We start from the raw sequence: 27,956 nt of genomic DNA, 5'->3' as shown, positions 1-27,956 counted from the left end.
TATCATACTACACGTCAACTATTTTTCTTTATGATAAATGTCGAGGACTCGCGGAATTTCATTATCATATGCCATGTAGTAATATAAAGTAACATTTTCACCTATCGTTTTTCACAAAGTCCTTCGTAATTATGCCATCGCTCAATTCACAGCATTCGCACACAGAGGGTGGCCATGATTGAGGAATATTGTGCCTTGAAATTAATAAGTGTTGACTTCAAGAGAATAAGGAATTATTTTACTGCAAAATAGGATAGGAATGCATCGAAAATTGATGTTTTATCAACTGAGATTTTCCTCGAGATTTCAGAGTAATTTGTGATTACTTTGAGAGTTCAATTAAGATGTGCGACCTTCGTAAATACTTCGCATATTTTTGAAATATCAGGTTTTCGTTCAATCCAGTCATTTGCATAGCAAATAAAAGATAGGAATGACACAATAACTTTGTGTCTTCCGATCTTCGCTGACGAACCGTAACGCACAATGGAGAATGTATAATGTCAACTGATAAAGTCGTTCATTTTCTTCATAAACAGACAATAAAGAGGGGACAAAAATTTCCATGTCACCATCTCCTCTTTATGGTCTTGTTGCCAGAAAACGTCCCAGATTGAACTAATGTAATGCCCTGAAAATGTTGATGTACGACACATACCGTGTATCATCGCTTTTTGTGGTCGTGTTCTTTGCACAGATCAACAATGTAGTCGCTGATCGTTGTTTGACAGAGTTGGCGTTAGCTGGAACGTTCGGTGGCGCTTTTGTCTTACTACTTATTGTCTTCTTGTTATATTGCTGTTGTTCACGAAGTCGTGATCTTCGACAGGGTTCGTATTCAACTGTATAAATAACTTTACACATCATCCTTTTTGAAATAACATAAACTAAACGAGCTTTCTGCCTGCAGTAAGAATGCAACAATATTTTCTTCAATAATAATGGATAATTATCCAGGATCTTGGTCCACACTTCATTTAAATTTTGTCTACAAGGCATGTGGCCGCGTGTGCTTGTGCGAATGTCCAATGATTTGAAATCATTTTTTTTTTGTTTATTAATATCTACTAATTCCTTGGTTCCATCCATTGTAGGAAATGCTCGAACTAAATTTACAAATACTGCTGGCAGTCTGAATATCGCAGTGGACAATGAATTAGAGATGAATGATAAGAAGGAATGGTTACAATACTATGAACGAAAGATACCTAATATTGGTATGTTTAATTTCTATTTCATTACTCCATCATCATATTATTCATATTTATTGCACCTGTTAAATGTAACTCAAAATTATGCTCAATTTGCTTTCCCGGCGTACATACGTAAATAAAAGAGAAGACCTCATGCCGAGAATCGTGAATCTTATTAGCATAACGCGTTTAAAATGACGATCTTATAATAATAGTACATGTGCATTCGTAAATGTTTCCATCAATTCAATGTACGTTTTCCTGAGAAATTCTGCTATCATAGATCAAAATATATTAAGGTCTTTTTTTTCTTTGCAATAAGTTTCATATTTTTTCCGTGTGGGCTGCTACAACTATCATTCTATAGCTTTAATGATTATGCGAACAGCTTCTTTGTTCACTGCAGCTGAAACATCGTTTTCATTTTTTAAACATTCGTATTTGGAGCATATATATAAAAATTATCCACATTGTCACACGATTCGCCAGGTGTAGTTTTCAATATTGCATGAAATATTATTTTTAGTTGCTATTTTTCACACATGCTCATTTAAGTCAAAAGGGAGCGGGGAAAATCTTTTTGCTTTTCATTCTCAAAACATTTGATGATAGATGCAACATTGTAAGAAATCCGATAGCTTCTGTAAACGCTTTTTACAGGGGTGGAAATCGTTTGCGTTTCTAACGTTAAGCGCTGTTATCGTTGATGTCGGAGATCTGACTTCGATATAGTTGCCTAAATAAACATGCATGTCTGATGAAGTAGAATCGCCAGGTTTTTATGATTTTTACGACAAATATGAACCAGGTTTAAATGCCAATCTGTGAGAAAGCATGTAGTGATATGGACGTACATCAAGATGACAAGATCTTGGCATTTCTTAAATTTTTAAAAACTGAAATCCCGCGCACCATATGTTAATTTACTGAGTGCAACTGTGCAAGTGCGCGTCGACTAATATGATCAACTCGAATCCATCTGGTTTATATTAATTTCAATAAAAACATCCCATTGTGAACGGTCATATACTATCCATAACATTTCTCTTTATTCGGGTACACGAGAGCACGAGAACTTGAGTGGGCATGCAAGAGACATCGGTACAATAAGGATATTTGGTTGATTGTTGATAATCACTTTCGCAGTTGTTTAATCTCGCACATGCATTGTATTATGACAATCATTTCAATCTGTTCGTATCAAGTATCAAAGGCATAGATAAATATTGAATAACCCAGACCGGAAATTGATCGTCATAATTCTACCGATTATAAATATATACATGCATATACGACTAAACAAAAAGTTAGTAGAGGATATAAACGGTAACATTTAGATGTAATTTTCGTTAAACTGTGTTTCACGATCCATATGTATTACAAAAATCTGTCACCGTGAAGAACATTGATTTTCTTCAGTCCAAGTGTACTTCGTTCTACTCAAGAATGGTTAAATGAGTTTCACTAAATTCGTAAATTTTACAGTTATAACTAACGCAGATTTGAAGTTGAAGCAAGTCTTAAGATTGCGAAATGTTTTGAAAGGTTGCTATGGTACAAATATTGTCTCAAAAGAAATTATGAGTCTTTGAATATTGTGAATGCACTGGAAGGAAAACATTGCTATATATCTAGAGTAGATAATCTATTGCAAGTTTGTAACCTATACTGGAAATTTTTATTTGTTTGTATGCTTGGTTAGTTTTAATCAAAGTTTCTTCGGCACTGTCAGGGGATAGAAATTTCAAAAATGGGTTGTGGGAACATTGTCGTCTACGCGTTTGTTGGTTTGCATCAGCAGTTTGAAACAGTTGACAGTCACATATACGAGCTCAGTTTGTAGAATATAATTTTGTTTTATCTTTGCTAACACGCTTATTTTTATAAATAAGTAAAGGTATTATATAATTGAATGAGAGAGTTTCCATAACTATTTATCAACCCCCACGCTAAATCCGCATAATGATCGTCGCCAGTATGACGAGTGTACCATGAAAACAACATGACCACGCGAGATATCGGAGATCGATGATAGGAATGAATGCTTTGAGAACCGGGAATTTTGTGTATTTTTGGAATGTAAACATTAAAATCATCACTAGTTGTCTTTTGGCAATAATATAGTGAATGAATTCACAAGTATTTCCACTTCATTCACACTGTTCTAGAAGACTAGAATCAAAAGTTCCAGATTGATAGGCAATTAATGACTGTTATCTCGACTTTGTTGCGTTTCTCTTTGTTGTCGAATTGGTTGATCTTACGGCATAAATGGAATAGCCAATTTTAGCTGCCCTGCATCCAATCTATACAATGATATACATGCAATATGCCTCCCAATATCATTGTCGTGCGGCTACTGTAAATTTTGTTCACGACACTATCGAATCTCTATGGACACCGTAATCATACAAATTAATATTTAAAATATAACAATTCAATGATATTTTCTATTAAGATACGTAGAAGTTTACTTATATATGCAAAACTTTGCGTTTTAAAATTAGTGAAAAATCAGCAATTTGAAATCCACCAAATCGTTTCCTCCTCACAATCGGACTTGATTAAAAAGGTTCAAGCAATGATTTTGAGATTTGTGAAGTCACGAATACTTTGATAAAGTACATTAATTTAAAACAAATTTTGTGCGAGTCCCATGCGATGATTTTGCAAAAAAAATTTAAAAAGGCTTTAAATGCATTTCATTGTTTGAATTCCAGCATAAATTGATTTTAGTTAATTGGAGAACAAACAAATCTTACTAAATTGGTAATTTTTTTCGCGTTGGGACTTTTTATTGACGAAAATTTCATTGAAATGCTTTTATAAAATTGAATATCGAATCGACTCAACCTCTTCTTTACAAAAAAACAGCTAATTAAAATAATATTTTATAACAAAAATACTGCATATACGTCAAGGTACATTATTACTGAGAACATAACCAAGAATTTTTTAGAATATGAGTAGAAAAGCACATCAATATTTTTGTGTTATTTTCAATGAAAATGGTATTTGCATGTTAAATACAATGATCAACATACCATGTCATTACGTCATGATTTGAATATTAAAATTATTAATTACTAAATTCCTGACTATTCCAGTCCACTTCAAATACGTGTTTGTGTCAGTACACGAAGGACCTGGAAAATGTTTTACCTTGCGTATAAACAATTGGAATGGCATAAACGAATTTAATAATTTTGAGTATAAGACGTTGTATAGAGGCGGATTTTGAGCGACGTATTTTATTTAAAGTGGGGTTTTACTTGGAGATCGTTTAAGGAGTGTTCGTAGCGGAGATTCCTACGAGGTAGGAGAAATAAAATGCATTTCACCGATAAATAGCTATTGAAATATAGAGTTTAGCGTTGTCATTTCAAATTGAAGAACGCGCTGTAGGAAAATATTATTTCGATACTAAATATGCACTCGGGCACTCACTGCTGCGTAGAGCGTTGTTTATGTCATTAAGGCAGGGGATAGCTCGAGCAAAGCGTGTGACTACAGTGTTGGAAGATCCATCACCATTCTTAAGTACATCAATCAAGCTGACTGTAGTGCAGAAGATGATCTTCCCAAACCAAAAACAAACTATAAAGTCGGTTGTGATTTATGAACTCATGCATGCCATATATGTTATGTTATATTATGTGCGTGTGAAATTTAAAGGTATAACAGTGTCAAAGGGCATTCTTTCTAAAGGTTTTGACTGATTTCTCGTTAGGACTCGCAAAGTAATAGCACTCTCTGCTATTTTAATTCCAACATGTTGGCTGGAACGCCTTTTTTTATTAAAGTTTGTAGATTTTCTAATTTCGCTGTTCCGCGTGAATGCATACCTTCGATAGTGTTCTTGAACACCTAAAATGAATAATTTCATGCATAGTTTTTAAAGTTATGTTGAAATCTTTCACGAAGTCTCGTTGCTTGCATGTGAGAAACAGATTATGAGTTATTGAAAGAGACTTATTTATGCCGAGTGCGCTTAAATTTTAACTAAAAAACCGTGCACAGTGAGATACAATACAATAAAAGGAATTCATTTTATGTACTTATCTTCATCAAAGGTATGCGAAAGGCGTGTACGAAATAGGGCACCTCAGAAGACGCAATCGGAATTTCAACTAACGAAAAATGAAACGCTCTTGCACTCGCTCTTGACTAAAGGACGCAGAGCTTTTAATCGTAGCGCAACAATATCCATAAATCGCTTCCAAAAACCTCACTTTGTTTAGCACAAATGCGTTCATGTATCGCATGTTTATAATTCCTAAATCCTGAGCACACATTGTCGTGTGTATGTATCATATTTTTGTTTGTGTGCCTCCTGTTGATCTATTCCATGGGTTGATTAACCATCTAATCTAATCCTATTGAATCCAAGGCAAACTAACCCGAAATATAGATACTGTGCTGGGTTGTCTTCATATTAACAATGTTTTTGTTCATTGAACAGCGTAAACAACAAACTTTATCTAAACAATATAATCAATAGATCTTTAAAATGTACAATGCTCACCGTCAGCTTGCGAGTATTGAATACGTCGGTAGGGGGCGCGTCATCTTGTCGTCAAATTTTTTCGGTAAATATCAACTTTGAACTACATCGCTACTTTAATTACGTTAGTTAAGCGTTTTGTCGGGAAATGAGCAAACGACTGAAGTCATCGTTCCGTGCCGTGTTATTCAGTACTTTTCGGTCTTTTGATTGACAAAAACGAATGTTAACAGTAAGAACCCAGCAGCAAGTGGTGCATATATAAGAGTAAGTTCTTACTTCTGAATTGTGGCGTAAGCGATGGCGCGGATGGGCTCTTGCTCTTATGAAAATGTTGCCACTTTTAGCTTGCATATTTTCCTATTTTGATAGCCTAATGGTTTATTTATGAAATGTTTAATATGTTGTTTTTATCGATCAATGGTGAACATGTTTAGCGAAATACTTTAATTGCATGTCTTGATTTCATGTCTTGTGCCAACACGAATGCATGTCATATGCCCAGCTGGCCAAGTTTCAAATGTTGCGTATTCGAGAAATCTATTTGGGGGGATCATGCGTATTGTTAAAGAGTGTGTTCTGAAATGTGACGAACAGATAGTGAAACTCTCTGTCCCAAAAACATCTTGTGTGAAGAATCTTTTTAATGCCATGCATCGAGGAAACTTTTTCTAGGGCCCTAAATATTTCCAAGGAAAAAGAAAACGAATAATTATTGTGAATCGTATTTCCGCAGAAGAAGTTTGAATTTCCTGTCGTGTATTCGTTGTTCCCAATTTTCAGTCGATATTTTGTCATTAGTCATGTGACTAAATGCGCACAAAAGTTCGAGAAATTTTAAGTTGTTTATTCACCTATCAACTCAGAACTTGTTGCACATTAGTCATGTGACTAAATGCGCACAAAAGTGCGAGAAATTTTAAGTTGTTTATTCACCTATCAACTAAGAACTTGTTGCACATTAGTCATGTGACTAAATGCGCGGAAAAGTGCGAGAAATTTTAAGTTGTTTATTCACGTGTCAACTCAGAACTTGTTGCAACTTGCAAATAATTCACAACGAGCTCCTGAAAAGACTTTGTTTGTGCTTTAAACCAACAGCCCGCGACGGTTATAGATTCCTTACTATACTTCTCATGGGAACATTGACTATGCTATAACATCTTCATTTGATTTCTTGAATCATTCTGCATAAAATTATTCCCTTAAGTTTTAATTGATTTCATTAATATGTGTGAAATTGCTTCAGTATCATTGTTGCTGTCATGACAGCGAAACAATAATTATAATTTCACAATCTGCTTCGTTTTAGAAATGGCTACGATAAAGGCAAATTTTGACCTATCGGCCAGTGAGGAGATATTGTCTACTAATGGTGATTTCTCTGGAACTGCATCCTTAGAAAATGAGGTAAGCCGAGTTGTTTGTCTTAAAAAAACGAGTTTGTATATCTTTAGTTTTTATTTAAAAAATACCTAGTACGAGGTCTTGAGTTGAACGCGCTAAAACTTTTTTTAAACACTGCAGTCGGTGGGTTTCTAACGCTTCAACCGATAATAACATTACGTTTTGTCATTTATGAAGTATGAAACGGTTACAATTTACTGGAGTTCTCCCATTGGCAATTATATTCGTCTGCCCTTACCGTAAACTGTCATTTAGCTTCTTCATTTGACCACAGCAGGGACTGCAGAGCTTGTTCTAAAGTGGGTCGGTCCGTGGGCCAAAATATAGCACAAGAATATACTCTAGATGGAAAACACTGAATTTTACCTGAAGAATTCCGTGAAAAGGATTTCCAACTCTGCGGTCTGTGGAAAGCCCACAAGCCCTATAGTCTGTTGAAAGCCCCCAACACCAGCTTCGTCGTCCCTGGAAGGGAGTCAGTTTTTTTATTAAAGTCTTAACTCGGGTATTGCATGACTTAAAAATTTGGTGCAAGAAAAGTTTAACACTTCATGTTTAGCAACATTTTTATCAAATGCTTTTGCCTCCCCCTCCTTTAATGGAAAGAAGCGTTATCTTCACAAGGTCATATTTTCTCTTTGTTTTATGTATAGCCAAAAATCTTTGTGTTTGTGAAGAAGACGCCGGGGGAAAGTCTAGGCTTGTATCTGGTTCCCTTTGGAGAGGAACCTTTAACTGGGCTTTATGTCAAATCAATTGATCCAAGAAAATCTGCGGCTAGTCTTGAAGTTTTTGATCCAGGTAAACAGCTATTGTCATCAATGCATGAATATTTCATGCTGGAGAACACTTTCCAGGTGAACTAGGGAGGTAATTTTTGTACGTTCTGGGATCTTTTTCTAGTGTCTCTATTTGATAGAAAACCCCACAGTTTTAGTTGAACTTTTTTCTTCATCTGTTTCTGGAGGTTCTCACTCACATCTACTTATCGTAATGTCCGCCCATGGATACTGCATGCTTAGTTTCTCATATACAGGGAGTGATGTAAATCTTATGACACGGAAAATAAATAAATACGAAAAATGCGATGTGTTGCAGTGAAATGCATCGTGGCTAATCGTGTTCAATGTTTGCAGCATCCTCACGCTAATCTCTCGCCCCAAAAATATATTCTCTTTCTTAATCGTGCTGAACGACTTCCTGGCTGCCTGCAGTCATTAAAATCATGACCATTTTTTTCGTCAAGGTGACAAAATTTTGTCAGTAAATGGAAAATATTTGCGTGGCATGACGTACCGCGAGTCGACCGATTTCATCCGGGAATGTCCTGGGCCATACGTAAACATGGGAATCATCAAGCATGCTCTGCATACAAAAGAAGGTACATTCTATGTTCTTATACGGTGTTGATATCGACATTGAATAAAATATCATATGTTTCTCGCACTGGAAGAGCGGACAGAGTGTTGTATTTCTGTTGCTGTGAAATATTGCTTTACTCGCCTGGGGCTGGTTGCACGAAGCCTGGATACCGTTATACATTGGATAGCAAAAATTTTCAAACTTATAAAAAAGGTGTTTATGTTTTTGTTACGACGAAGAAATCTCGTAATCTTAGAAGCAATATTTCATTTCAGTTATTGTTCCGTTCGATTCTTATATTTTTTTGCTTTTTAAAAGGTTTTATAAAAGTTTAAAAAAGTTGCTATGCAATGTATAACGCTATCCAGGCTTCGAGAAACCGCCCCTGCAATTCAGTAATAGTACATATGTATATGTATAAGAACCTGTATTTTGAGAGTCAGTTTGATTTCATACAGATAATACATATTGACATATTTTTATGGTAATATTATATAATTTATTTGGTAATTTGTTAGCATATTTTAATATATATATGCTAATAATTTATTCTCCTGACGAGTGTGGCAAGTTAAAAACAACTGCCATACGAAACAGTTCTGTAGGGAATAAATTTCGATGAAGTAATTCGTGGTTTATTTTATTTACAATTATATGCTAATATATGTTACTTTATATTAACTTAAACTGACCATTTGTACAATGGCTTATTTAGGCAAACATGAAAAATTTGGGTTCTTATACGTACTATGTAGCTATTACTGTAACGAGAAATGAGATTTTCAACAATCAAATTTGTATGTTTTCGTACGAATGATTAAATTGTTAAAAATTCCATACTTAAAAAAATTTACCACTATTTTGAACAAATTACGTTAAATGCTGGATTTGAGGTTCTTCCTCGGTTTAAGAGATTTCGAATTTTTGATAAATTTTAAAGTTTTTGTAAAAATTTGCGGTTGGTTTGTTCATTTAGAAAAAGAGATTAATTCAAACTAGCAATTTTTTTCATACGCAACTTAATAACGCTCTCTTAGCCTAAATTGGAGATTTATATAACGTTTTGCGGCGAGTTGATTTAGACTGCCAGCATTTTAACATCAAATAAAACATTGTGATCAACATGCAATATTTTAGCTTCGAACTTCCATAGAATTTCATCATGATATGAGATCAATCTTCAGTGTTTTCCATTTCTGCCTAAAGTTTCTATTCACACATAGTTTTTGTTATGAAATAATACGTCATATATTATATATCGCTTGCGAAAATCCCATTCGGATCTAGTTCCCATGAAGGAAATCATTTGTGTTTCTGTGTCATGAATATGACCAAATATCAGGCAAAATGGTAAAACTTTGTTTGACGTTTGGGTTTTTTAGCTGAAGAGGATAAAGGTAGGTTCAGGTGTTTTGATCATTTTAAGTCTTCTCGTGTCATTAAGAACGAGACTGGTTGGTGAAAAAAGACAAAGTATGGTTGAGGAAAATGGAATTCTGAGTTTTTTTAGTAGTTCCATTAAACAAATAAATTTTTATTAATCCTGAATGTAGATGAATTTTATTAATCCGGTGAATCTGTTGCCAGTATTTGAGAAAACTTAAGCATTGCTTCTAGAAATTACATTTGAATTGAAACATTCGTGCATGATAAAATATTTTATTTCCCACACATTTTAGATTTAGCTAAACTTCAAAGTGCGTCATTAAACGACGGTCGTTTTTCGGCTGGTGCTAATGTGGACGTACGTATTCCTGACGTACATGTAGGTGGGTCTGGGCCTATCAATGTCGAAGGACAAATGCCTAGTCTACCCAAAGTAGACATGGATGCTAGTACAACTAAACAAGTTGTCGTCGAAGATGAAATACAAATAGCTAAGCCGGACGTATCTTTCAATGTTGAATCCACTCCTGATGATTTTACTATGGATTTTGGGGGTATAGGCCTTGGTGGAGAAGGACCAAATCAGTTTTCCGGAGAAATGAATGGAAAAGGAATGGGTGGTAAAAGTGCAATAAATGCTGGAAACATAGACATTGACTATAGTGCACCGTCTGGTATCTTTGATACGGATATTGATGAAGGAAAAGGAAACTTCAAGGTAATGTCACCAGATACACATAAAATACACACTAATACCACAAACCTTAATATCGATGTTCCATCCAAGGGTGGTAATATTTCATTTCCGGATACAAACAAAGAAATGGGACCCAAGGGTGAGGGGGGAGCTAATATTAAGGCAAACGTTGGTTTCCCAAACATTAATTATCAGGGCAACAATAATATCGGCGCTGGGACAAATATTCAAGACTCAGACAGTGATACTTCGGATGGTAAAGGTGGAAGAATAAAGCGAAAGTTGATGCTCCCTTCTGGTGGATTTAATTTTTCCGGTGGAATTAAAGGAGATGGTGACAGTAGTGGCAGTGAGACATCTGATGGAAAAGGTGGAAGAATAAAACGAAAGTTAAAAATTTCGCAGCCTGCAATTAAATTAAATTTAGATGGAGACAAAACTGGATATGAAAGTGACAGTGAAACATCAGACGGAGAAGGAGGAAGAATCAAGCGAAGTAAAAAAAATCTAAAAGCTGGAGTGTCAGTCGAAGAAAGTGCTGACATAGACTTTGCAAAAGCAGGTGATAGTAAGAGTAAAAGTTTCAAGAAAAAAAGAAAATTTAAGTTCAAATTGCCAAAAATTCTGCAAAGAAAAAAGTCCAAAGGCAAGAAAAACAAATACGACGTGGAAGGTAATCAATTAAAAGCAAATATGCAAATTGCTGACGTAGGAATTTCTCATGAAATTAAAGGCAACGATGAAAGCAGTAATAGTGAGACATCCGATGGTAAACGCGGTAGAATTAAACGAAAGTTAAAATTACCGTCAGGTGAATATGGCATTTCTGGAGGTTTGAAAGGACCAAAAGGAGATGCAGATAGCAGTGACAGTGATACGTCTGACGGCAAAGGTGGAAGGATAAAACGTAAGTTGAAATTTCCTTCAGGTGGTATTGGCATTTCTGGCGGAATTAAAGGAGATGGTGACAGTAGTGGTAGTGAAACATCTGATGGAAAAGGCGGAAGAATAAAACGAAAGTTGAAATTGCCTTCTGGTGGTGTTAGTATTTCCGGTGGAATCAAAGGCGATGGTGATGGCAGTGGTAGTGATACTTCTGATGGTAAAGGCGGCAGAATAAAGCGAAAATTGAGACTGCCTTCTGGTGGTATTGGTATTTCAGGAGGTTTAAAAGAATCTAAAGGTGACAGTGATAGCAGTGGTAGTGAAACATCTGATGGTAAAGGTGGAAGAATAAAACGAAAATTGAAACTACCTTCTGGTGGCATTGGTATTTCCGGAGGTTTAAAAGGATCTAAAGGTAACAGTGATAGCAGTGGTAGTGAGACATCTGATGGTAAAGGTGGAAGAATAAAACGAAAGTTAAAACTGCCTTCTGGTGGCATTGGAATTTCCGGAGGTTTAAAAGGATCTAAAGGTGACAATGATAGCAGTGGTAGTGAGACATCTGATGGTAACGGTGGAAGAATAAAAAGAAAACTAAAATCTCCAAACGTAGACATAAAAGCCAAAGCAAGTGCCGATAAAGACAAAGATGGAAAATCCGGCTTTAACCTTCCTAAATTTCACATGCCCAAATTTGGTTTTGGTGGCAGTGGAAAGTCCAAAGGAAAATCAAGCAAAAAAGGAAAAAAGAAAGGTTTTGAAATGGAAGGAGACGTTAAATTGCCTTCTGGTGAAGTAGAAGGTGATATTCCCAAAGTTAGCATTGACACTGATCTTCAAAATGAACCACCTTCTCTCAGTTACAGTGGCAGTGATACTTCGGACGGGCATGGAGGAAGGATCAAGAGGAAACTGAAACTACCATCGGGTGACATAAACATTTCTGGACGTTTGAAAGGACCAAAAGGGGATGCAGATAGCAGTGACAGTGATACGTCTGACGGCAAAGGTGGAAGGATAAAACGTAAGTTGAAACTTCCTTCAGGTGGTATTGGCATTTCTGGCGGAATTAAAGGAGATGGTGACAGTAGTGGTAGTGAAACATCCGATGGAAAAGGCGGAAGAATAAAACGAAAGTTGAAATTGCCTTCTGGTGGTGTTAGTATTTCCGGTGGAATGAAAGGCGATGGTGATGTCAGTGGTAGTGATACTTCTGACGGTAAAGGCGGCAGAATAAAGCGAAAATTGAAACTGCCTTCTGGTGGTATTGGTATTTCCGGAGGTTTAGAAGGATCTAAAGGTGACAGTGATAGCAGTGGTAGTGAAACATCTGATGGTAACGGTGGAAGAATAAAGCAAAAATTGAAACTGTCTTCTGGTCGTGTTAGTATTTCCGGTGGAATTAAAGGCGATGGTGATGTCAGTGGTAGTGATACTTCTGACGGTAAAGGCGGCAGAATAAAGCGAAAATTGAAACTGCCTTCTGGTGGTATTGGTATTTCCGGAGGTTTAAAAGGATCTAAAGGTGACAGTGATAGCAGTGGTAGTGAAACATCTGATGGTAACGGTGGAAGAATAAAGCGAAAATTGAAACTGCCTTCTGGTGGTATTGGTATTTCCGGAGATTTAAAAGGATCTAAAGGTGTTAGTGATAGCAGTGGTAGTGAAACATCTGATGGTAAAGGCGGCAGAATAAAGCGAAAATTGAAACTGTCTTCTAGTGGTGTTAGTATTTCCGGTGGAATTAAAGGCGATGGTGATGTCAGTGGTAGTGATACTTCTGACGGTAAAGGCGGCAGAATAAAGCGAAAATTGAAACTGCCTTCTGGTGGTATTGGTATTTCCGGAGGTTTAAAAGGATCTAAAGGTGACAGTGATAGCAGTGGTAGTGAAACATCTGATGGTAAAGGTGGAAGAATAAAAAGAAAATTGAAACTACCTTCTGGTGGTATTGGCATTTCTGGGGGAATTAAAGGAGATGGTGACAGTAGTGGTAGTGAAACATCTGATGGAAAAGGCGGCAGAATAAAGCGAAAATTGAAACTGTCTTCTGGTGGTGTTAGTATTTCCGGTGGAATTAAAGGCGATGGTGATGTCAGTGGAAGTGATACTTCTGACGGTAAAGGCGGCAGAATAAAGCGAAAATTGAAACTCCCTTCTGGTGGTATTGGTATTTCCGGAGGTTTAAAAGGATCTAAAGGTGACAGTGATAGCAGTGGTAATGAAACATCTGATGATAAAGGTGGAAGAATAAAACGAAAATTGAAACTACCTTCTGGTGGCATTGGTATTTCTGGAGATTTAAAAGGATCGAAAGGTGACAGTGATAGCAGTGGTAGTGAAACATCTGATGGTAAAGGTGGAAGAATAAAACGAAAATTGAAACTACCTTCTGGTGGCATTGGTATTTCTGGAGATTTAAAAGGATCGAAAGGTGACAGTGATAGCAGTGGTAGTGAGACATCTGATGGTAAAGGTGGAAGAATAAAACGAAAGTTAAAACTGCCTTCTGGTGGCATTGGAATTTCCGGAGGTTTAAAAGGATCTAAAGGTGACAATGATAGCAGTGGTAGTGAGACATCTGATGGTAACGGTGGAAGAATAAAAAGAAAACTAAAATCTCCAAACGTAGACATAAAAGCGAAAGCAAGTGCCGATAAAGACAAAGATGGAAAATCTGGCTTTAACCTTCCTAAATTTCACATGCCCAAATTTGGTTTTGGTGGCAGTGGAAAGTCCAAAGGAAAATCAAGCAAAAAAGGAAAAAAGAAAGGTTTTGAAATGGAAGGAGACGTTAAATTGCCTTCTGGTGAAGTAGAAGGTGATATTCCCAAAGTTAGCATTGACACTGATCTTCAAAATGAACCACCTTCTCTGAGTTACAGTGGCAGTGATACTCGGACGGGCATGGAGGAAGGATCAAGAGGAAACTGAAACTACCATCGGGTGACATAAACATTTCTGGAGGTTTGAAAGGACCAAAAGGGGATGCAGAGAGCAGTGACAGTGATACGTCTGACGGCAAAGGTGGAAGGATAAAACGTAAGTTGAAACTTCCTTCAGGTGGTATTGGCATTCCTGGCGGAATTAAAGGAGATGGTGACAGTAGTGGTAGTGAAACATCCGATGGAAAAGGCGGAAGAATAAAACGAAAGTTGAAATTGCCTTCTGGTGGTGTTAGTATTTCCGGTGGAATCAAAGGCGATGGTGATGTCAGTGGTAGTGATACTTCTGACGGTAAAGGCGGCAGAATAAAGCGAAAATTGAAACTGCCTTCTGGTGGTATTGGTATTTCCGGAGGTTTAAAAGGATCTAAAGGTGACAGTGATAGCAGTGGTAGTGAAACATCTGATGGTAAAGGTGGAAGAATAAAACGAAAATTGAAACTACCTTCTGGTGGCATTGGTATTTCTGGAGATTTAAAAGGATCGAAAGGTGACAGTGATAGCAGTGGTAGTGAGACATCTGATGGTAAAGGTGGAAGAATAAAACGAAAGTTAAAACTGCCTTCTGGTGGCATTGGAATTTCCGGAGGTTTAAAAGGATCTAAAGGTGACAATGATAGCAGTGGTAGTGAGACATCTGATGGTAACGGTGGAAGAATAAAAGAAAACTAAAATCTCCAAACGTAGACATAAAAGCGAAAGCAAGTGCCGATAAAGACAAAGATGGAAAATCTGGCTTTAACCTTCCTAAATTTCACATGCCCAAATTTGGTTTTGGTGGCAGTGGAAAGTCCAAAGGAAAATCAAGCAAAAAAGGAAAAAAGAAAGGTTTTGAAATGGAAGGAGACGTTAAATTGCCTTCTGGTGAAGTAGAAGGTGATATTCCCAAAGTTAGCATTGACACTGATCTTCAAAATGAACCACCTTCTCTGAGTTACAGTGGCAGTGATACTTCGGACGGGCATGGAGGAAGGATCAAGAGGAAACTGAAACTACCATCGGGTGACATAAACATTTCTGGAGGTTTGAAAGGACCAAAAGGGGATGCAGAGAGCAGTGACAGTGATACGTCTGACGGCAAAGGTGGAAGGATAAAACGTAAGTTGAAACTTCCTTCAGGTGGTATTGGCATTTCTGGCGGAATTAAAGGAGATGGTGACAGTAGTGGTAGTGAAACATCCGATGGAAAAGGCGGAAGAATAAAACGAAAGTTGAAATTGCCTTCTGGTGGTGTTAGTATTTCCGGTGGAATCAAAGGCGATGGTGATGTCAGTGGTAGTGATACTTCTGACGGTAAAGGCGGCAGAATAAAGCGAAAATTGAAACTGCCTTCTGGTGGTATTGGTATTTCCGGAGGTTTAAAAGGATCTAAAGGTGACAGTGATAGCAGTGGTAGTGAAACATCTGATGGTAAAGGTGGAAGAATAAAACGAAAATTGAAACTACCTTCTGGTGGCATTGGTATTTCTGGAGATTTAAAAGGATCGAAAGGTGACAGTGATAGCAGTGGTAGTGAGACATCTGATGGTAAAGGTGGAAGAATAAAACGAAAGTTAAAACTGCCTTCTGGTGGCATTGGAATTTCCGGAGGTTTAAAAGGATCTAAAGGTGACAATGATAGCAGTGGTAGTGAGACATCTGATGGTAACGGTGGAAGAATAAAAGAAAACTAAAATCTCCAAACGTAGACATAAAAGCGAAAGCAAGTGCCGATAAAGACAAAGATGGAAAATCTGGCTTTAACCTTCCTAAATTTCACATGCCCAAATTTGGTTTTGGTGGCAGTGGAAAGTCCAAAGGAAAATCAAGCAAAAAAGGAAAAAAGAAAGGTTTTGAAATGGAAGGAGACGTTAAATTGCCTTCTGGTGAAGTAGAAGGTGATATTCCCAAAGTTAGCATTGACACTGATCTTCAAAATGAACCACCTTCTCTGAGTTACAGTGGCAGTGATACTTCGGACGGGCATGGAGGAAGGATCAAGAGGAAACTGAAACTACCATCGGGTGACATAAACATTTCTGGAGGTTTGAAAGGACCAAAAGGGGATGCAGAGAGCAGTGACAGTGATACGTCTGACGGCAAAGGTGGAAGGATAAAACGTAAGTTGAAACTTCCTTCAGGTGGTATTGGCATTTCTGGCGGAATTAAAGGAGATGGTGACAGTAGTGGTAGTGAAACATCCGATGGAAAAGGCGGAAGAATAAAACGAAAGTTGAAATTGCCTTCTGGTGGTGTTAGTATTTCCGGTGGAATCAAAGGCGATGGTGATGTCAGTGGTAGTGATACTTCTGACGGTAAAGGCGGCAGAATAAAGCGAAAATTGAAACTGCCTTCTGGTGGTATTGGTATTTCCGGAGGTTTAAAAGGATCTAAAGGTGACAGTGATAGCAGTGGTAGTGAAACATCTGATGGTAAAGGTGGAAGAATAAAACGAAAATTGAAACTACCTTCTGGTGGCATTGGTATTTCTGGAGATTTAAAAGGATCGAAAGGTGACAGTGATAGCAGTGGTAGTGAGACATCTGATGGTAAAGGTGGAAGAATAAAACGAAAGTTAAAACTGCCTTCTGGTGGCATTGGAATTTCCGGAGGTTTAAAAGGATCTAAAGGTGACAATGATAGCAGTGGTAGTGAGACATCTGATGGTAACGGTGGAAGAATAAAAGAAAACTAAAATCTCCAAACGTAGACATAAAAGCGAAAGCAAGTGCCGATAAAGACAAAGATGGAAAATCTGGCTTTAACCTTCCTAAATTTCACATGCCCAAATTTGGTTTTGGTGGCAGTGGAAAGTCCAAAGGAAAATCAAGCAAAAAAGGAAAAAAGAAAGGTTTTGAAATGGAAGGAGACGTTAAATTGCCTTCTGGTGAAGTAGAAGGTGATATTCCCAAAGTTAGCATTGACACTGATCTTCAAAATGAACCACCTTCTCTGAGTTACAGTGGCAGTGATACTTCGGACGGGCATGGAGGAAGGATCAAGAGGAAACTGAAACTACCATCGGGTGACATAAACATTTCTGGAGGTTTGAAAGGACCAAAGGGGATGCAGAGAGCAGTGACAGTGATACGTCTGACGGCAAAGGTGGAAGGATAAAACGTAAGTTGAAACTTCCTTCAGGTGGTATTGGCATTTCTGGCGGAATTAAAGGAGATGGTGACAGTAGTGGTAGTGAAACATCCGATGGAAAAGGCGGAAGAATAAAACGAAAGTTGAAATTGCCTTCTGGTGGTGTTAGTATTTCCGGTGGAATCAAAGGCGATGGTGATGTCAGTGGTAGTGATACTTCTGACGGTAAAGGCGGCAGAATAAAGCGAAAATTGAAACTGCCTTCTGGTGGTATTGGTATTTCCGGAGGTTTAAAAGGATCTAAAGGTGACAGTGATAGCAGTGGTAGTGAAACATCTGATGGTAAAGGTGGAAGAATAAAACGAAAATTGAAACTACCTTCTGGTGGCATTGGTATTTCTGGAGATTTAAAAGGATCGAAAGGTGACAGTGATAGCAGTGGTAGTGAGACATCTGATGGTAAAGGTGGAAGAATAAAACGAAAGTTAAAACTGCCTTCTGGTGGCATTGGAATTTCCGGAGGTTTAAAAGGATCTAAAGGTGACAATGATAGCAGTGGTAGTGAGACATCTGATGGTAACGGTGGAAGAATAAAAGAAAACTAAAATCTCCAAACGTAGACATAAAAGCGAAAGCAAGTGCCGATAAAGACAAAGATGGAAAATCTGGCTTTAACCTTCCTAAATTTCACATGCCCAAATTTGGTTTTGGTGGCAGTGGAAAGTCCAAAGGAAAATCAAGCAAAAAAGGAAAAAAGAAAGGTTTTGAAATGGAAGGAGACGTTAAATTGCCTTCTGGTGAAGTAGAAGGTGATATTCCCAAAGTTAGCATTGACACTGATCTTCAAAATGAACCACCTTCTCTGAGTTACAGTGGCAGTGATACTTCGGACGGGCATGGAGGAAGGATCAAGAGGAAACTGAAACTACCATCGGGTGACATAAACATTTCTGGAGGTTTGAAAGGACCAAAGGGGATGCAGAGAGCAGTGACAGTGATACGTCTGACGGCAAAGGTGGAAGGATAAAACGTAAGTTGAAACTTCCTTCAGGTGGTATTGGCATTTCTGGCGGAATTAAAGGAGATGGTGACAGTAGTGGTAGTGAAACATCCGATGGAAAAGGCGGAAGAATAAAACGAAAGTTGAAATTGCCTTCTGGTGGTGTTAGTATTTCCGGTGGAATCAAAGGCGATGGTGATGTCAGTGGTAGTGATACTTCTGACGGTAAAGGCGGCAGAATAAAGCGAAAATTGAAACTGCCTTCTGGTGGTATTGGTATTTCCGGAGGTTTAAAAGGATCTAAAGGTGACAGTGATAGCAGTGGTAGTGAAACATCTGATGGTAAAGGTGGAAGAATAAAACGAAAATTGAAACTACCTTCTGGTGGCATTGGTATTTCTGGAGATTTAAAAGGATCGAAAGGTGACAGTGATAGCAGTGGTAGTGAGACATCTGATGGTAAAGGTGGAAGAATAAAACGAAAGTTAAAACTGCCTTCTGGTGGCATTGGAATTTCCGGAGGTTTAAAAGGATCTAAAGGTGACAATGATAGCAGTGGTAGTGAGACATCTGATGGTAACGGTGGAAGAATAAAAAGAAAACTAAAATCTCCAAACGTAGACATAAAAGCGAAAGCAAGTGCCGATAAAGACAAAGATGGAAAATCTGGCTTTAACCTTCCTAAATTTCACATGCCCAAATTTGGTTTTGGTGGCAGTGGAAAGTCCAAAGGAAAATCAAGCAAAAAAGGAAAAAAGAAAGGTTTTGAAATGGAAGGAGACGTTAAATTGCCTTCTGGTGAAGTAGAAGGTGATATTCCCAAAGTTAGCATTGACACTGATCTTCAAAATGAACCACCTTCTCTGAGTTACAGTGGCAGTGATACTTCGGACGGGCATGGAGGAAGGATCAAGAGGAAACTGAAACTACCATCGGGTGACATAAACATTTCTGGAGGTTTGAAAGGACCAAAAGGGGATGCAGAGAGCAGTGACAGTGATACGTCTGACGGCAAAGGTGGAAGGATAAAACGTAAGTTGAAACTTCCTTCAGGTGGTATTGGCATTTCTGGCGGAATTAAAGGAGATGGTGACAGTAGTGGTAGTGAAACATCCGATGGAAAAGGCGGAAGAATAAAACGAAAGTTGAAATTGCCTTCTGGTGGTGTTAGTATTTCCGGTGGAATCAAAGGCGATGGTGATGTCAGTGGTAGTGATACTTCTGACGGTAAAGGCGGCAGAATAAAGCGAAAATTGAAACTGCCTTCTGGTGGTATTGGTATTTCCGGAGGTTTAAAAGGATCTAAAGGTGACAGTGATAGCAGTGGTAGTGAAACATCTGATGGTAAAGGTGGAAGAATAAAACGAAAATTGAAACTACCTTCTGGTGGCATTGGTATTTCTGGAGATTTAAAAGGATCGAAAGGTGACAGTGATAGCAGTGGTAGTGAGACATCTGATGGTAAAGGTGGAAGAATAAAACGAAAGTTAAAACTGCCTTCTGGTGGCATTGGAATTTCCGGAGGTTTAAAAGGATCTAAAGGTGACAATGATAGCAGTGGTAGTGAGACATCTGATGGTAACGGTGGAAGAATAAAAGAAAACTAAAATCTCCAAACGTAGACATAAAAGCGAAAGCAAGTGCCGATAAAGACAAAGATGGAAAATCTGGCTTTAACCTTCCTAAATTTCACATGCCCAAATTTGGTTTTGGTGGCAGTGGAAAGTCCAAAGGAAAATCAAGCAAAAAAGGAAAAAAGAAAGGTTTTGAAATGGAAGGAGACGTTAAATTGCCTTCTGGTGAAGTAGAAGGTGATATTCCCAAAGTTAGCATTGACACTGATCTTCAAAATGAACCACCTTCTCTGAGTTACAGTGGCAGTGATACTTCGGACGGGCATGGAGGAAGGATCAAGAGGAAACTGAAACTACCATCGGGTGACATAAACATTTCTGGAGGTTTGAAAGGACCAAAGGGGATGCAGAGAGCAGTGACAGTGATACGTCTGACGGCAAAGGTGGAAGGATAAAACGTAAGTTGAAACTTCCTTCAGGTGGTATTGGCATTTCTGGCGGAATTAAAGGAGATGGTGACAGTAGTGGTAGTGAAACATCCGATGGAAAAGGCGGAAGAATAAAACGAAAGTTGAAATTGCCTTCTGGTGGTGTTAGTATTTCCGGTGGAATCAAAGGCGATGGTGATGTCAGTGGTAGTGATACTTCTGACGGTAAAGGCGGCAGAATAAAGCGAAAATTGAAACTGCCTTCTGGTGGTATTGGTATTTCCGGAGGTTTAAAAGGATCTAAAGGTGACAGTGATAGCAGTGGTAGTGAAACATCTGATGGTAAAGGTGGAAGAATAAAACGAAAATTGAAACTACCTTCTGGTGGCATTGGTATTTCTGGAGATTTAAAAGGATCGAAAGGTGACAGTGATAGCAGTGGTAGTGAGACATCTGATGGTAAAGGTGGAAGAATAAAACGAAAGTTAAAACTGCCTTCTGGTGGCATTGGAATTTCCGGAGGTTTAAAAGGATCTAAAGGTGACAATGATAGCAGTGGTAGTGAGACATCTGATGGTAACGGTGGAAGAATAAAAAGAAAACTAAAATCTCCAAACGTAGACATAAAAGCGAAAGCAAGTGCCGATAAAGACAAAGATGGAAAATCTGGCTTTAACCTTCCTAAATTTCACATGCCCAAATTTGGTTTTGGTGGCAGTGGAAAGTCCAAAGGAAAATCAAGCAAAAAAGGAAAAAAGAAAGGTTTTGAAATGGAAGGAGACGTTAAATTGCCTTCTGGTGAAGTAGAAGGTGATATTCCCAAAGTTAGCATTGACACTGATCTTCAAAATGAACCACCTTCTCTGAGTTACAGTGGCAGTGATACTTCGGACGGGCATGGAGGAAGGATCAAGAGGAAACTGAAACTACCATCGGGTGACATAAACATTTCTGGAGGTTTGAAAGGACCAAAGGGGATGCAGAGAGCAGTGACAGTGATACGTCTGACGGCAAAGGTGGAAGGATAAAACGTAAGTTGAAACTTCCTTCAGGTGGTATTGGCATTTCTGGCGGAATTAAAGGAGATGGTGACAGTAGTGGTAGTGAAACATCCGATGGAAAAGGCGGAAGAATAAAACGAAAGTTGAAATTGCCTTCTGGTGGTGTTAGTATTTCCGGTGGAATCAAAGGCGATGGTGATGTCAGTGGTAGTGATACTTCTGACGGTAAAGGCGGCAGAATAAAGCGAAAATTGAAACTGCCTTCTGGTGGTATTGGTATTTCCGGAGGTTTAAAAGGATCTAAAGGTGACAGTGATAGCAGTGGTAGTGAAACATCTGATGGTAAAGGTGGAAGAATAAAACGAAAATTGAAACTACCTTCTGGTGGCATTGGTATTTCTGGAGATTTAAAAGGATCGAAAGGTGACAGTGATAGCAGTGGTAGTGAGACATCTGATGGTAAAGGTGGAAGAATAAAACGAAAGTTAAAACTGCCTTCTGGTGGCATTGGAATTTCCGGAGGTTTAAAAGGATCTAAAGGTGACAATGATAGCAGTGGTAGTGAGACATCTGATGGTAACGGTGGAAGAATAAAAGAAAACTAAAATCTCCAAACGTAGACATAAAAGCGAAAGCAAGTGCCGATAAAGACAAAGATGGAAAATCTGGCTTTAACCTTCCTAAATTTCACATGCCCAAATTTGGTTTTGGTGGCAGTGGAAAGTCCAAAGGAAAATCAAGCAAAAAAGGAAAAAAGAAAGGTTTTGAAATGGAAGGAGACGTTAAATTGCCTTCTGGTGAAGTAGAAGGTGATATTCCCAAAGTTAGCATTGACACTGATCTTCAAAATGAACCACCTTCTCTGAGTTACAGTGGCAGTGATACTTCGGACGGGCATGGAGGAAGGATCAAGAGGAAACTGAAACTACCATCGGGTGACATAAACATTTCTGGAGGTTTGAAAGGACCAAAAGGGGATGCAGAGAGCAGTGACAGTGATACGTCTGACGGCAAAGGTGGAAGGATAAAACGTAAGTTGAAACTTCCTTCAGGTGGTATTGGCATTTCTGGCGGAATTAAAGGAGATGGTGACAGTAGTGGTAGTGAAACATCCGATGGAAAAGGCGGAAGAATAAAACGAAAGTTGAAATTGCCTTCTGGTGGTGTTAGTATTTCCGGTGGAATCAAAGGCGATGGTGATGTCAGTGGTAGTGATACTTCTGACGGTAAAGGCGGCAGAATAAAGCGAAAATTGAAACTGCCTTCTGGTGGTATTGGTATTTCCGGAGGTTTAAAAGGATCTAAAGGTGACAGTGATAGCAGTGGTAGTGAAACATCTGATGGTAAAGGTGGAAGAATAAAACGAAAATTGAAACTACCTTCTGGTGGCATTGGTATTTCTGGAGATTTAAAAGGATCGAAAGGTGACAGTGATAGCAGTGGTAGTGAGACATCTGATGGTAAAGGTGGAAGAATAAAACGAAAGTTAAAACTGCCTTCTGGTGGCATTGGAATTTCCGGAGGTTTAAAAGGATCTAAAGGTGACAATGATAGCAGTGGTAGTGAGACATCTGATGGTAACGGTGGAAGAATAAAAGAAAACTAAAATCTCCAAACGTAGACATAAAAGCGAAAGCAAGTGCCGATAAAGACAAAGATGGAAAATCTGGCTTTAACCTTCCTAAATTTCACATGCCCAAATTTGGTTTTGGTGGCAGTGGAAAGTCCAAAGGAAAATCAAGCAAAAAAGGAAAAAAGAAAGGTTTTGAAATGGAAGGAGACGTTAAATTGCCTTCTGGTGAAGTAGAAGGTGATATTCCCAAAGTTAGCATTGACACTGATCTTCAAAATGAACCACCTTCTCTGAGTTACAGTGGCAGTGATACTTCGGACGGGCATGGAGGAAGGATCAAGAGGAAACTGAAACTACCATCGGGTGACATAAACATTTCTGGAGGTTTGAAAGGACCAAAAGGGGATGCAGAGAGCAGTGACAGTGATACGTCTGACGGCAAAGGTGGAAGGATAAAACGTAAGTTGAAACTTCCTTCAGGTGGTATTGGCATTTCTGGCGGAATTAAAGGAGATGGTGACAGTAGTGGTAGTGAAACATCCGATGGAAAAGGCGGAAGAATAAAACGAAAGTTGAAATTGCCTTCTGGTGGTGTTAGTATTTCCGGTGGAATCAAAGGCGATGGTGATGTCAGTGGTAGTGATACTTCTGACGGCAAAGGCGGCAGAATAAAGCGAAAATTGAAACTGCCTTCTGGTGGTATTGGTATTTCCGGAGGTTTAAAAGGATCTAAAGGTGACAGTGATAGCAGTGGTAGTGAAACATCTGATGGTAAAGGTGGAAGAATAAAACGAAAATTGAAACTACCTTCTGGTGGCATTGGTATTTCTGGAGATTTAAAAGGATCGAAAGGTGACAGTGATAGCAGTGGTAGTGAGACATCTGATGGTAAAGGTGGAAGAATAAAACGAAAGTTAAAACTGCCTTCTGGTGGCATTGGAATTTCCGGAGGTTTAAAAGGATCTAAAGGTGACAATGATAGCAGTGGTAGTGAGACATCTGATGGTAACGGTGGAAGAATAAAAGAAAACTAAAATCTCCAAACGTAGACATAAAAGCGAAAGCAAGTGCCGATAAAGACAAAGATGGAAAATCTGGCTTTAACCTTCCTAAATTTCACATGCCCAAATTTGGTTTTGGTGGCAGTGGAAAGTCCAAAGGAAAATCAAGCAAAAAAGGAAAAAAGAAAGGTTTTGAAATGGAAGGAGACGTTAAATTGCCTTCTGGTGAAGTAGAAGGTGATATTCCCAAAGTTAGCATTGACACTGATCTTCAAAATGAACCACCTTCTCTGAGTTACAGTGGCAGTGATACTTCGGACGGGCATGGAGGAAGGATCAAGAGGAAACTGAAACTACCATCGGGTGACATAAACATTTCTGGAGGTTTGAAAGGACCAAAGGGGATGCAGAGAGCAGTGACAGTGATACGTCTGACGGCAAAGGTGGAAGGATAAAACGTAAGTTGAAACTTCCTTCAGGTGGTATTGGCATTTCTGGCGGAATTAAAGGAGATGGTGACAGTAGTGGTAGTGAAACATCCGATGGAAAAGGCGGAAGAATAAAACGAAAGTTGAAATTGCCTTCTGGTGGTGTTAGTATTTCCGGTGGAATCAAAGGCGATGGTGATGTCAGTGGTAGTGATACTTCTGACGGCAAAGGCGGCAGAATAAAGCGAAAATTGAAACTGCCTTCTGGTGGTATTGGTATTTCCGGAGGTTTAAAAGGATCTAAAGGTGACAGTGATAGCAGTGGTAGTGAAACATCTGATGGTAAAGGTGGAAGAATAAAACGAAAATTGAAACTACCTTCTGGTGGCATTGGTATTTCTGGAGATTTAAAAGGATCGAAAGGTGACAGTGATAGCAGTGGTAGTGAGACATCTGATGGTAAAGGTGGAAGAATAAAACGAAAGTTAAAACTGCCTTCTGGTGGCATTGGAATTTCCGGAGGTTTAAAAGGATCTAAAGGTGACAATGATAGCAGTGGTAGTGAGACATCTGATGGTAACGGTGGAAGAATAAAAAGAAAACTAAAATCTCCAAACGTAGACATAAAAGCGAAAGCAAGTGCCGATAAAGACAAAGATGGAAAATCTGGCTTTAACCTTCCTAAATTTCACATGCCCAAATTTGGTTTTGGTGGCAGTGGAAAGTCCAAAGGAAAATCAAGCAAAAAAGGAAAAAAGAAAGGTTTTGAAATGGAAGGAGACGTTAAATTGCCTTCTGGTGAAGTAGAAGGTGATATTCCCAAAGTTAGCATTGACACTGATCTTCAAAATGAACCACCTTCTCTGAGTTACAGTGGCAGTGATACTTCGGACGGGCATGGAGGAAGGATCAAGAGGAAACTGAAACTACCATCGGGTGACATAAACATTTCTGGAGGTTTGAAAGGACCAAAAGGGGATGCAGAGAGCAGTGACAGTGATACGTCTGACGGCAAAGGTGGAAGGATAAAACGTAAGTTGAAACTTCCTTCAGGTGGTATTGGCATTTCTGGCGGAATTAAAGGAGATGGTGACAGTAGTGGTAGTGAAACATCCGATGGAAAAGGCGGAAGAATAAAACGAAAGTTGAAATTGCCTTCTGGTGGTGTTAGTATTTCCGGTGGAATCAAAGGCGATGGTGATGTCAGTGGTAGTGATACTTCTGACGGCAAAGGCGGCAGAATAAAGCGAAAATTGAAACTGCCTTCTGGTGGTATTGGTATTTCCGGAGGTTTAAAAGGATCTAAAGGTGACAGTGATAGCAGTGGTAGTGAAACATCTGATGGTAAAGGTGGAAGAATAAAACGAAAATTGAAACTACCTTCTGGTGGCATTGGTATTTCTGGAGATTTAAAAGGATCGAAAGGTGACAGTGATAGCAGTGGTAGTGAGACATCTGATGGTAAAGGTGGAAGAATAAAACGAAAGTTAAAACTGCCTTCTGGTGGCATTGGAATTTCCGGAGGTTTAAAAGGATCTAAAGGTGACAATGATAGCAGTGGTAGTGAGACATCTGATGGTAACGGTGGAAGAATAAAAAAAACTAAAATCTCCAAACGTAGACATAAAAGCGAAAGCAAGTGCCGATAAAGACAAAGATGGAAAATCTGGCTTTAACCTTCCTAAATTTCACATGCCCAAATTTGGTTTTGGTGGCAGTGGAAAGTCCAAAGGAAAATCAAGCAAAAAAGGAAAAAAGAAAGGTTTTGAAATGGAAGGAGACGTTAAATTGCCTTCTGGTGAAGTAGAAGGTGATATTCCCAAAGTTAGCATTGACACTGATCTTCAAAATGAACCACCTTCTCTGAGTTACAGTGGCAGTGATACTTCGGACGGGCATGGAGGAAGGATCAAGAGGAAACTGAAACTACCATCGGGTGACATAAACATTTCTGGAGGTTTGAAAGGACCAAAGGGGATGCAGAGAGCAGTGACAGTGATACGTCTGACGGCAAAGGTGGAAGGATAAAACGTAAGTTGAAACTTCCTTCAGGTGGTATTGGCATTTCTGGCGGAATTAAAGGAGATGGTGACAGTAGTGGTAGTGAAACATCCGATGGAAAAGGCGGAAGAATAAAACGAAAGTTGAAATTGCCTTCTGGTGGTGTTAGTATTTCCGGTGGAATCAAAGGCGATGGTGATGTCAGTGGTAGTGATACTTCTGACGGTAAAGGCGGCAGAATAAAGCGAAAATTGAAACTGCCTTCTGGTGGTATTGGTATTTCCGGAGGTTTAAAAGGATCTAAAGGTGACAGTGATAGCAGTGGTAGTGAAACATCTGATGGTAAAGGTGGAAGAATAAAACGAAAATTGAAACTACCTTCTGGTGGCATTGGTATTTCTGGAGATTTAAAAGGATCGAAAGGTGACAGTGATAGCAGTGGTAGTGAGACATCTGATGGTAAAGGTGGAAGAATAAAACGAAAGTTAAAACTGCCTTCTGGTGGCATTGGAATTTCCGGAGGTTTAAAAGGATCTAAAGGTGACAATGATAGCAGTGGTAGTGAGACATCTGATGGTAACGGTGGAAGAATAAAAGAAAACTAAAATCTCCAAACGTAGACATAAAAGCGAAAGCAAGTGCCGATAAAGACAAAGATGGAAAATCTGGCTTTAACCTTCCTAAATTTCACATGCCCAAATTTGGTTTTGGTGGCAGTGGAAAGTCCAAAGGAAAATCAAGCAAAAAAGGAAAAAAGAAAGGTTTTGAAATGGAAGGAGACGTTAAATTGCCTTCTGGTGAAGTAGAAGGTGATATTCCCAAAGTTAGCATTGACACTGATCTTCAAAATGAACCACCTTCTCTGAGTTACAGTGGCAGTGATACTTCGGACGGGCATGGAGGAAGGATCAAGAGGAAACTGAAACTACCATCGGGTGACATAAACATTTCTGGAGGTTTGAAAGGACCAAAAGGGGATGCAGAGAGCAGTGACAGTGATACGTCTGACGGCAAAGGTGGAAGGATAAAACGTAAGTTGAAACTTCCTTCAGGTGGTATTGGCATTTCTGGCGGAATTAAAGGAGATGGTGACAGTAGTGGTAGTGAAACATCCGATGGAAAAGGCGGAAGAATAAAACGAAAGTTGAAATTGCCTTCTGGTGGTGTTAGTATTTCCGGTGGAATCAAAGGCGATGGTGATGTCAGTGGTAGTGATACTTCTGACGGTAAAGGCGGCAGAATAAAGCGAAAATTGAAACTGCCTTCTGGTGGTATTGGTATTTCCGGAGGTTTAAGGATCTAAAGGTGACAGTGATAGCAGTGGTAGTGAAACATCTGATGGTAAAGGTGGAAGAATAAAACGAAAATTGAAACTACCTTCTGGTGGCATTGGTATTTCTGGAGATTTAAAAGGATCGAAAGGTGACAGTGATAGCAGTGGTAGTGAGACATCTGATGGTAAAGGTGGAAGAATAAAACGAAAGTTAAAACTGCCTTCTGGT

At 38.8% G+C, this 27,956-nt stretch overlaps 1 protein-coding gene across 7 annotated transcripts; it reads left to right on the top strand.

Annotated features, from left to right (window-relative positions):
- Window positions 1-622: 622 nt before the first annotated feature.
- On the top strand, window positions 623-27,932 carry LOC124441887 (uncharacterized PE-PGRS family protein PE_PGRS54-like). 7 transcript variants are annotated; one of them, XM_046992361.1, is made up of 19 exons: window positions 623-830; window positions 1,095-1,217; window positions 7,010-7,107; window positions 7,758-7,905; window positions 8,351-8,485; window positions 10,146-12,755; window positions 14,420-14,773; window positions 15,421-15,774; window positions 16,422-16,775; window positions 17,422-17,775; window positions 18,422-18,775; window positions 19,424-19,777; window positions 20,424-20,777; window positions 21,425-21,778; window positions 22,426-22,779; window positions 23,427-23,780; window positions 24,427-25,782; window positions 26,428-26,781; window positions 27,429-27,932. In XM_046992361.1, exons 1-19 carry the CDS (start codon window positions 638-640, stop codon window positions 27,755-27,757), a joined length of 8,886 nt encoding a protein of 2,961 aa, XP_046848317.1. In that variant the 5' UTR covers window positions 623-637; the 3' UTR covers window positions 27,758-27,932. The 7 variants fall into 7 exon arrangements, with proteins under 7 accessions (XP_046848317.1, XP_046848318.1, XP_046848316.1 ...); XM_046992362.1 differs by having other exon boundaries at window positions 18,422-19,777; window positions 24,427-24,780; window positions 25,687-25,782; XM_046992360.1 differs by having other exon boundaries at window positions 18,422-19,777; window positions 24,427-24,780; window positions 25,429-25,782.
- The last annotated feature ends 24 nt before the right edge of the window (window positions 27,933-27,956 follow it).

Source organism: Xenia sp. Carnegie-2017, unplaced genomic scaffold (genome assembly GCF_021976095.1).
Source record: "Xenia sp. Carnegie-2017 unplaced genomic scaffold, XeniaSp_v1 HiC_scaffold_20, whole genome shotgun sequence".
Lineage (NCBI taxonomy): Eukaryota > Metazoa > Cnidaria > Anthozoa > Malacalcyonacea > Xeniidae > Xenia > Xenia sp. Carnegie-2017.
This window is presented reverse-complemented; position numbering and strand designations above follow the sequence as displayed.

What these genes read in the sequence shown, in the direction of transcription:
- LOC124441887 (XM_046992355.1), top strand. Translation starts at nt 638, where the DNA reads ATGTTGATGTACGACACATACCGTGTATCATCGCTTTTTGTGGTCGTG. An exon ending in TGACAGTGATAGCAGTGGTA is followed by an intron (nt 19,778 to 20,423) that starts GTGAAACATCTG and finishes AAAGGACCAAAG; the next exon opens with GGGATGCAGAGAGCAGTGAC. An exon ending in TGACAGTGATAGCAGTGGTA is followed by an intron (nt 21,779 to 22,425) that starts GTGAAACATCTG and finishes AAGGACCAAAAG; the next exon opens with GGGATGCAGAGAGCAGTGAC.